The sequence below is a fragment of the Nicotiana tabacum genome, chromosome 2, assembly GCF_000715075.1.
Source record: "Nicotiana tabacum cultivar K326 chromosome 2, ASM71507v2, whole genome shotgun sequence".
In the NCBI taxonomy this organism is placed as follows: Eukaryota; Viridiplantae; Streptophyta; class Magnoliopsida; order Solanales; family Solanaceae; genus Nicotiana; species Nicotiana tabacum.
The window spans coordinates 96,692,719-96,703,773 of NC_134081.1; the positions used below are offsets into that span (position 1 = coordinate 96,692,719).

The following is an 11,055-nucleotide window of genomic DNA, read 5'->3' on the forward strand; positions in this document are numbered from 1 at the left end:
GTTGTTTCAATTAATGTTAGGCTTAAGTAATCCCTAAAACTAGGTGTCATCACGATACCAAACAACGGAAAAATTGGGTCGTGATAAGCAGAAGCAGAAAAAAATAGCTTCTCTCCAAAAACACTTTTTTAAAAAGTACTTTTGAGAAAAATACACTTAAGAAACACTTTTAAAAGTTTGGTCAAACACTAATTGCTACTCAAACGTAATTTTCAAACTAAGTAGCCAAACACACACAGTTTCTAGCCAAACACTAATAACTCGTACTATTGTGTTAAATTTCCCTTCTAAAGAGCTGGGTAGAGCGGACCATTCTTCTTTAACCATTAACGGCCTTCTCATCCCACGGTAGGTGTACGAGGGACTCTTTAACCATAGGACCGCCTTGTTCATTAGTAGTAGGTGAGACTGCGAAAATTACGAAGGGCAATGGACAACATGTTTGAAATGACAAAAATAAAATAGTACAGTATTGGTTTTTTTTGTCCAAGAAAAATAAAATAGTTACCATCACTAGGCACCGTTCAAAAGCCTGCAGGATTGTAGGTGCCCTACCAACCCATTTTGTTTAAAAAATCTTTCTATAGATTTTATGCTTCTGAGTAAGGTGTAGGATAAAGGAAACTCTTTAATATAAAGGTTTGATATTCTATATTCCAATATATGGTGTCGTTTATCTCAAATAATGTCACAGAATATAGTCAATGTCAAATTTTAATTAGTTAAGTGAGAACATTATAGTAGTTTGATTATTTATTTAAAAAATTATGAAATAATTTTCTTTACAAGTTAGAAATGTGGCTAATTGATTGATTGAATTAGCGTGGAAATTGTGCAGAAGAAGTCGCTTTGCTTTATCAAAAATCAAAAAGAAAGGAAGATTGGGTAGGCATAAAAAACCAGCAAAAGTAAGAGAGGGCAGCCAAAAAGACATACTCCTACTTTAAAAGCAGCAGACAGGCCGCGCCTCTCTCCGCCTTCCCTCTCTCTCTCTCTCTCTCTCAATTGGCGGCAAAAGTGAGAGAATACTTTGACTGTAACGATGGAGAATGGTGCGCTGACGAAGAAGCAAGTGCTTCTCTACCACTGTGTTGAGATGGAGGAACTTGCTCGCAAAATTGCTTCTGAATCCGACTGCATTCACCTCCACTCTATTAACTGGAGGTAACCCCCTTCCCAAACCAACCTTTTCTATGTATCTATGTATCTTCCACTGCTTTATGTCTTTGTTTATGTACCATGTTCAATTGTGCTGTCATTTAAAAGCTTAAAATTTTAGAAATGAACTCATTTATTATAAGTCTGTCACGTGTTGAAGCAAGCAGATGAAAAATGTAGTCGTTGATAGATGGCTAATTGTCATGCCATACATACATGTTAACTTTGTGTAAACCCCATCCAAAAGCTTAGAGCTTAAACTTTATTACATATAATTCTCTTAAAAAGATTAAGTAGTATTTGATAAGAGTAAATCGAACCAAAATTCCCCCTTTTTTATGTTTGAATGCTTTTCATTGTTAGTTGGGGTAGTTTTTTTAGATGAAGGATGCTGCCGTACTAAATGGGTAAGCGAATAAACCACTATCCCGGGTTCCTGCGTTAGGAATGGGCTTGACTAAAGACTAACTTTTCACATTTTTATTTAACATTTGAAAACAGAAAGTCAAATTTCAATTGGATTTTCTAATGAAACATTGACACATGACTAATAAAGTCTCGCTGAGGAATGACTTAGCAAGATCAAAGGAAAAATAATTTTGCATAGATCTTTGTATGTGATATGTATCAACTATGTCTCATTTTCGAATGAGTTGGGGTAGGCTGTAGCTGTATGAATCCTCTATATCCATTTCGCTCTATTTAAGTCTCATTCAATCTAGAGGATTCATCAAAGTTTGTCTATTTTTACACTAGTCGTAAATCTACCTTGATTTTTCTTCTTTATTGCGGTTAAGACTGTCTATACTTTGCTCACAGTGGTGGAGTTTGAGTGTATCTTTACAAGGGAAAAATAGCTTGTTTCTTGTTTATAAAGTTAGTTCGAGACTCCAATTGCAGCATATTTTGTTATTGAGACCAAGTAAAGATACCTTAAATTGGCAATCTGTACGCAGAAGCATTTTATACCTAGTTTACTGATGGTCCTAGAACCGATGCTGATACTCGTAAACAGTTTGCATTGATCTGTACGCAGGAGCACTTTATACATAGTTTACTGATGGTCCTAGAAACGGTGCTGATACTTGTAAAATAGTTTGCATTGACGGTTTTTTATATCTGTGCATGTTCCAGGAGTTTCGAGGATGGTTTTCCAAATCTCTTCATAAACAATGCACACAATATCCGTGGGCAGCATGTTGCTTTTCTGGCATCGTTCAGCTCACCAGCAGTCATCTTTGAACAGCTTTCTGTGATATTTGCTCTTCCGAGGCTGTTTGTCGCATCTTTTACGCTTGTATTGCCATTCTTTCCAACGGGATCCTTTGAACGGATGGAAGAGGAAGGAGATGTGGCAACTGCATTTACTATGGCCAGAATATTATCAAACATTCCAATCTCAAGGGGTGGTCCAACCAGTGTAGTCATCTATGACATACATGCATTACAGGTTAAATTTCATTTCTTTCACATAATTGTAGGTCCTCTTCACTTATATGGTTGCTTAGGCTACTTGTATCTTGGATTCTTTAATTCACTTCTGCAAAAGATAATGGCTTTCAGCTCAATTTCCTTTTCCCATGTTTTTAGAGGTTCCAAAGTTATGCTGACGAGACCAACTTGACCCGTTCATGTGTTTTTAGTTCAAATGTTTCTCGAGATGTTTATGGTCGTACATCTATGTTTTTTCTTTTTTACTGCAGGAGAGGTTTTATTTTGGAGACCACGTTCTGCCTCTGTTTGAGACTGGGATCCCGCTGTTGAAGCAACGGCTTCAGCAACTTCCTCAGTCTGAGAAGGTAGGCTTTTTTCCTGCTAAGCATATTTATCCTATTTTTTCATAGTTGGGGACTTAACGTATTAAAATGGTTATTTGTTTGATGACAAAAAATAATCACATAGTTAAATTTTGTATATTCCAGATAGTTATAGCCTTTCCTGATGATGGAGCTTGGAAGCGATTTTACAAGCAATTGGGTCACTATCCTGCTGTTAGTAAATAATAGACTTCCTTCTTTGGTTTCTCTATGCTACCTTATATCAGCTTGAAGTTAGCAGATTTTCTTTTCCTAGGTGATTTGCACTAAAGTCCGGGAGGGCGATAAGAGAATAGTCAGGCTAAAAGAGGGTAATCCTGCCGGTTGTCATGTGGTCATTGTTGATGACTTGGTCCAATCTGGAGGTACCCTAATTGAATGCCAGGTAATCCTGCCTCTTGAATGTGATAAGTGTTATAATGTTTGTGTCCCAGGTACTCAAATTTGCATCAACTAGACGTAATGATAATTTAAATTCTTACTGTCCGTCCAGTGTCCAGTTTCTTTACTTGAAGGGTTGCTAAGCAGTCTTAATACAACTCTGTTTCTTCCTTTCCTTATTCTGCATTTACAGATAGATGTTTGAAGAGATGTGCTATTGAGTAAATCTTCTGATTGCTTCGTGTCCTTTATTACCTGATTTCCTTCAGCTTGGAAATATGTTTTTGCTTGTTCAAATTCTGTGTAGATTCTATCTGTTTGTTTAGCATCCCATCTTTTCAGTCCGAAGTTCATTTTGGATTAATATATCCTTCCCGGTGCATAAACTTGTGTGTGTGTGTGTGTGTGTGTGTGTGTGTGTACAGTATATTTATAACCAGGATCCCCTTCTGATGTGATAACACCTTGATGACTGTCTTTAGGATCAGGTCCTCCACTTTGTCATTATGAGTTGGTAAAAGTTTAGGACTTCACATCTTAAATAAGTGAATTGGTAAAATTTTAATTTTTAAAATGTTTGGGATCGTATGGCTTGCACTGCTAATGCATTCTTTCTTTGACACTTTGGTTCACCAGAAAGTTTTGGCAGCTCATGGTGCAGCAAAGGTTAGTGCGTATGTGACTCACGGAGTTTTCCCTAAGCGATCATGGGAGCGTTTTATTCACAAGGATGATGGTAACTATCTGTATTCCTATGCAGCTGACTTTAAGTTCTCTCCTTCTCTATTTACCTGGTTTACTGACTGACAAAATACCCATCTTGTGTTCAGGCTCAGAGAAAGCATTCACTTACTTTTGGATCACAGATTCGTGTCCCCTCACTGTGAAAGCCATTGTTGATAAAGCTCCTTTTGAAGTTATAAGTTTGGCAGGATCAATAGCTGATGCACTTCAAACCTGAGAACTTTGTTTGCTAGGTCAGTTGTAGTGGAAAGGGAACATGATCATTCTTATGATTGTTGGAGAGTTTGTGCAAGGATTTGTAAGAGAAACTTCTAATGTGCTGAACCCAATTGTTATAAAATATTTACTTTGTCAAGTGATTTTCTAGAGCACAACCACTACTTAGTTTCTTGCACAAATAATATTTATCTATCTACATGCATGATCTTATCTACATGAGTTGGAACAAGCTCCTCAAAGTTTTCTCCCACAATATTGTAAGGCAGAATACTTTTTAAGCTATCAGAAAAGTGATATTTTCTTTAGAAAAAACAATTGATTTTGCTTTAGATTGACCCTATGGAAAAGTGGTGCTGCTAATAGAAGAAACACAGCGTGACATGGAGCTTAAATCTGATCCTACTGTCAAACGGATTTGGCCATATATAATACTATTCAACTTTGATGAAATATATAAAACTTGTTTGAAGAGTATTTTAAGTGAAGTGCATGATTACTGATAAATTTGTCCTTTTCCAACTAAAATTCATGTCCAAATACAACTCCTTCCTATTTTCACCTCCTAATAATAATTTTCCGAATGACAACTCTCCACCAAACATGAAGAGTTTCTGACCAACCTCTTGCGCAAGTCCTACTTTCATTTTTGTTTTTCGACAACAATTTAAACTGAGGGTTTGGCTCAAGCTACTCAGTTCTACGCTCAACTTCAACTTCAATTTCCCAACAGGAGCTAACTATCAACTCAGCAAAACTCTATCTCAACATGCTTGGCATTATTGACTCAGAAAAAAAAACTTGGGTTGACAGAATAAGTAGAAGCATACATTTTACTGCACAGTCAAGTACAACAATTGCCTTCATTGAATCAGTAAAAAGGTGAAATTCATAAACAGAGGAAGGGTCTGTTTTCCATCCTATACACTTGGAAACAGCCCCATTACTCTCTGAACATGTATAGCATCTGCTAATACAAATCCACCACAAGTTACATGACAACCGAAGAAAAAAGTAGAAAGGAAAGTTTCTCTACACCGCTAGCAACAAAGCATATCAACAAGCAGAGAGACTTCACAAGTTGCCTGAATGCTTCACCTTATCAATTCCCCTAGATAAATAGGGTATCGTCACTCAAGGTATAAACAAAATGCTCTCTGCATCATAATTTTTTGTCCCGTATGCTTTGGAGTATCGTTCATTCAAAAAGCAAGACACTGCCTAGCACACACAAGACTATATCCGATTTCCGGGTTAATAAGTTATTATGTACTATTTCTATTCACAGTTAGAACTCATTGAGTCATCCGCTTTCCCGGTTCATGCAGAGCTAATTCTCAGGGTTGTCATCTAAATCACCCTTTGGACTATCCAGAGAATCTCCAAAACAGGACCCATCAGGCCGACGCACACAAATGTTCAGATTGTTGGATGGCAACGGTTCCTGAAAAAAAGACCGAACAGGAAAACCATTTTAAATGAGCACGCGACAGAGCAGACAACAACATCAAACCATTATATTTAGCTGGCCTCGTAACCCAACAAACTGCATTAGCTCAACAGTATGCAGTTATTTGTTTGTAGGTTTAATACAGACCTATGTTTCTCGGACTCTCCGAAAATGTCGATGGGTGCATGCCGGATCCTCCAAAAGTTTAGTGCATTTTTGGAGGATCCAACACGGGTGCGACAGCTGTTTTGGAGAGTCCGAGCAACATAGATCAGACAGTCATGCTACCTGGTCAGCTGCTTCTTGGCCCTCTGACCGGAAAAGAATTGGTCGGCACCGCCTGTCTTCATTCATTAAGCTTGAGTTCTGGAAATGACCAACCAAGGCAGCCTTCCCTTGGATACGCGCATAAGCCAAGGAAGCAACCTTTTCACTGTTAAACTTTTCCCACTTCTTCCCATTGAATACCTGCACAAATATCTCACACTAAGTCATTTCAAACAGACAAATATAACTATGCTAAGCTTTTTTAAATACGTAAAAACACTACATTAATGTACGAGATGGATACAAAATCGTCCACTATACAAACTTTAGGCTGTACTGCATGTACTCTTTTTTCTTCTTTTCAATAAATACAATATGCACTTCACACACCGCAGAAATCTCAACCAACAGGAATGTGGTATTGTAAAAGAACAAACCTCATAAAAGGAGATGATATTTGAAGGAGACACCATGTTGATGAAGGCATAACCGACGTTACATTTGTTCTGAAGCAGCAAAACCATAGAAATAAGTGCTGGCCTTCAATATAAATTTATTGGAAGATGTGAAGACATAATAATATACTGTACTACCTTGAAATCAATAGGCAAGTAGAGGAAATCATATGTATTCTTATGAGTCTCGTCAATTGCTGTGAGTAGCATCTTTGAAGTGTACCTTATAAGGAAGAACAGGAATGGTTAAGCGAAAAAATAATCATACAAAAACTCAAAATTCCCTAATTCAGAATTAGATTGTTCTTACTTGTTTGGGATGTTTTTAATCATTAAAGTAGTCCTACTGTCTTCTCCACTCATGATCCTCTTCAAATCTAGCTGATATTGTTTTTTGTTGTCTATCTCATTTCCAGTCTCAACTCCTCGACTTCGACCTCGTTCTGTTAGCCCTTCACTGTTAGCCATTCCTATTCCTCTGTAAGAGCCATTTCCGAACAATAAATGCCCGTTCCTAGCCAGTGGCATCATTCTAGGGCTAGGAGAACCACTTTCAGTGAAGTTCCCAGCAAGAGAAACACCCATGTTCATTGCCCCTAGGCCACCTATACTCATGACATGACTTCCATTGTTGTGACTAGAACCTGGACTACCATATGCAACTTGGTGCATATATGATGTTTCAGGAGACTCAGAGAAAAGACCTAAATGCCTATCCAGAGGAATTCCTGATGGAGCAGATCCCACATGATGTGATCCGAGGAACAAGCCCTGCCGACGAGGATATGGATAGCCATGCCCTTGCCCTTGCCCATTTGATGCAAATGGATGTGTCATTGATGAAGTTGACCAGACAGAAGAGTCAGTATGCTCTGACTGTATGGGGGGACTTCCCCAAAGAAATTGTGGACCAGAAAGCATCCCAATCCCGGATGACTTAGACTCACCAAACGACATAGATCCCATGTTCAAACGTGGTATATGCTCAGGAACTGAATGAGAATGCTGATAACCCACTCCTTGCACTGACTTTGGACTAGTAATTGCCTGATTCAGATGGCCAAGTCGTCGCGGATCTTTACCAATTGGTGTGATCTTAGGACTTGACAAATGGCCTGGAAGAATAGAAGCCAGCCCTGGCATATGATTGGCGTTCACAGGGCTGAGATTTCTCAGACTGGGCGATTGATTATAACCTAGCAATGAGTTGGGCTCAACGGGACTGCCAAAGTTTGACCAGCTACCTGTTGGATACAGCAGAAACTTTAGCTTATCACATGAACTTTCCATGATTAAACCAGTCATTTATGAAAATGAAAATACCTGGAGGAGAGCTGGCTACTGGAGAACCAACCGAGTGCCTAAAAGTTCGAACTTCTTCATGTTCATAGTCCTGACCAAGTTGCTGCATCAAGCTACACATTGGATGCAAAGTCATCAATCTTTGTTCTTGAATATAGTCAAAAACTTGCATTCTAATCCACACAAATGACATCTATAGATTGAAAGCAATGATTATCCCATATTTCAAGGAGAAGACCAGGGTTTAGTTTACACTAACTGAGACATCATCAAGGCATCCAAGCATTCTCACAATGATTTCAAAATCAACATGTGTCGCTTGTTTGCATAGGATATCAGACATCTTTTACCAATTGAACTACAACAAGAGTTCTTTTTCTTTCATTCTTTTTTTAATTTCCTTTTTGTTCTTGGTGTTGTTCTTCTTTTCTTTTATTTATTTTTGGCATGTATGCAAGTCCATTAGCACTTGTACAGGGTAAATTCTAGCTCATAACTCATCAAGAGGTTCCATTAAAGAGAAAATTATGGACATACTTTCGACGGGCTCCACCAGGCCGGCTCGGTTCAAGCTTTATCCGCTTACCAGCTATGTCACTCCTATTTAAAGCCTTGAGAGCAGCCTCAGCTGCTCTAACATCGTAAAACTCAATGAATTTATGATGGCGCTTGTGCGGTGTTTCCCTGATCTGCATTTTCCATGCAACATGAGCAACCAAGTTAATCATAAATTGACTGAATGTTGCATATAAGCACAAACAACATTAAAGTGAATAATTTGGCGAAGTTGCTACCTCCTTCACTTCCCCATAAGCCCCAAATATTTGGCGGAGATCCTCATTGGATACTGAAGGATCCAAGTTGAAAATGACCAGTGTTCCTTGGTTAATATCTTTCTCTGATGGATTTTCCTGGACATAGGAATAAACAATGACAGTTAGCGTTGGCCCTTAAATATGGGCAGGTCTACCAATTAAGAATGAACATTATCTTTACCCAGACCTTAGGAATTGAAAAATGAATGTCTAGCTTTCTCCGTCTTAGAGGCTTATTTTGTAGTGTGCGCATTGCAGTTCGAGCAGCTCGGATATCATAGTAAGATATCATCACAAAGCCCCTATGCTTGCATGCAGTATACAAAGTTCTGATATCACCATATTGCTTCAAGGAAAAAAGCAAATTATAGCAGGTCAGTATTACTTCTCAAGACAAATTATATACTAATGGGTACAGTGTTCAAGCACATAATATGTTGGACAAAAGAGAGCTTTTCTCCGAAACAAACAGAATAAGCTGCGACTATCTGACCGACAACAAGGGAGACCACAGAAGGAATAGTCAATAAGAGACGTGACCGTAAGGACTGCACTTCGTTAAAATATTACCTCAAATAAAGATTGCAGCTCGGAGTCCTCAACATTGCTGTTAATATTACGAACAAACAATGTCCTAGAAGGATGCTCTCCATATGGGTGTTCTCCAGCAACAGTTCCAGCACCGTTTGGGAAGACATGAAGTCCAACAATACTTCCAAGAATACCATCAGACAAGCTTAACTTTGCAAAACCATTAAGTGAGTTATCCTGAGGAGCGTCAGGTTCCAATTCTAGTCCTCCACCACTGCCAAAAAAATCATCTTCCAAGTCCTCCAGCTGAGTTGGCAACCCGCTAAGATCAAAATCATCCATTATGCCTGCTAGTAGCTCATCTTCATCCCCAGGGAGCAAACACCGATCTCGACTTGGTTCCTCTTCCAGTGGATCTTTCATTTCATCTTCTAAATGAAGTCTGCTTAAGCTGGGTGAGCTATCATCAATGGATTGACCATAGTTCTCAGATTCAGCAAAGTTTACTGCACATTGACCAAAGGTGTCAAAGGAATCTCTCCAATTGAAGGAGGATACGAAACTTAAAGAAGAAACTTGAACATACATTTTGCATGTGGCAGAACAGGCAGTGAACTAGAAAACAAGCTTGCATCAGTTGATGCATGATGCGCAGCTGTTCCAAGGGGGATTTCCCAAGCGTTCCTCTCTATACCAGAAGTCTTTGCCGATGGAACTATTTAGATATGCAAAAGATTGAAACATATACAACGTGTTGAGAACATAACAAGACTAACAGGTTTATGTTTTTCATATGTTAGAAAAAAAAAATTTACCTTCGGAGCCATTGAAAATGAGTTTATTTAGAGACCTCTCCATCTAATCAGTTTCTGCAAATATGAAGAAAATGAGATTTCCTCAGAAGCATATTTCATGAAGGGAAGTCATGACGGTGAAAATAATTTCAAGCTCAAGCAGCAAATATATCACAATCCAGGCAAATTATATTGGATGCAACTCCTTTCATCAACTCAGCAAGGTAAACACTTAATAAAAAGAATGAGAATAAGAGCAGCAGAACTTAACTTCAAAGTATGTTTAAGAATTTCAATGAAATCTAGCTCTTAGAGACTCTCTTGCTCAGTGAACAAAACAAAGACTGCTATATTGAAGAATAAAAGTACATCTCTCACTGAAGGAGTAACAATCAACATATAAGCAAGATTTTCAATAAAAGCACATTATATACACCTTTTTTTTTTTTTTGTGAACAAAAGCAAGCCTTATAAAGAAAAAAGTTGAGACATAAACAATCATGGACGACAAATTCTTGACCTTCCACTATTATAGCTCCATGGGGCACAAAATGTGACTTAATATCAAATTAACACATGACCACGAGTAGAATCCCCAGGTGATGAATCATCAGTCATCATACTCAATTTCTTCATAAAAAAAATTATAAAACAAAATGAACAAGGATAAAGAACCCTGGCTAACACTAATTTTTTAACAAAAAAGCTCACTGCTTTGAGGAAACCGCAACAGAATTGAAACAATTCCAGACAAAAGGGAAAAAATTTAGTTCATGCATTTTCCATATGGTCAAACCCAGAAAACCTAAAGAAACAAACAATTGACATCACAATCATTACCTCCCTTGTGAAATGAAATCAACCAAAACCTAAAAAGATCACAACTTTATCACCAAGACCAACAAAAATCACAAAGTCAAATGCCAAGCAGATGATATTCAGCAAGAACTTGAACACTAACTAATTTTTAAAGAGAACTAAAAGAAAAAACAACTGACATTAAATCCCAAAAATATCACAACTTTATCACTATGACCAAAGAAATCACCAAGTCAAACGCCAAGCAGATGATATTCAGCAAGAACTTGAACACTAACTAATTTTTTAAAGAGAACTAAAAGAACA

General features: G+C 37.9%; 2 protein-coding genes across 2 annotated transcripts; one reads left to right on the forward strand and one right to left on the reverse strand.

Annotated features, from left to right (window-relative positions):
* The first annotated feature begins 882 nt into the window (after positions 1-882).
* Positions 883-4,459, forward strand: LOC107770543 (ribose-phosphate pyrophosphokinase 4-like). Its single transcript, XM_016589867.2, has 7 exons — positions 883-1,164; positions 2,293-2,608; positions 2,862-2,957; positions 3,081-3,149; positions 3,232-3,360; positions 3,993-4,092; positions 4,187-4,459. Exons 1-7 carry the CDS (start codon positions 1,043-1,045, stop codon positions 4,315-4,317), a joined length of 963 nt encoding a protein of 320 aa, XP_016445353.2. The 5' UTR covers positions 883-1,042; the 3' UTR covers positions 4,318-4,459.
* A 706-nt stretch (positions 4,460-5,165) lies between these two features.
* Positions 5,166-10,109, reverse strand: LOC107770535 (protein MEI2-like 2). Its single transcript, XM_075236452.1, has 12 exons — positions 9,952-10,109; positions 9,723-9,851; positions 9,176-9,642; positions 8,793-8,951; positions 8,585-8,701; positions 8,328-8,479; positions 7,812-7,903; positions 6,799-7,732; positions 6,627-6,711; positions 6,471-6,539; positions 6,055-6,234; positions 5,166-5,760 (listed from the first exon to the last, which is right to left on the reverse strand). Exons 1-12 carry the CDS (start codon positions 9,992-9,994, stop codon positions 5,647-5,649), a joined length of 2,541 nt encoding a protein of 846 aa, XP_075092553.1. The 5' UTR covers positions 9,995-10,109; the 3' UTR covers positions 5,166-5,646.
* Positions 10,110-11,055: the final 946 nt, after the last annotated feature.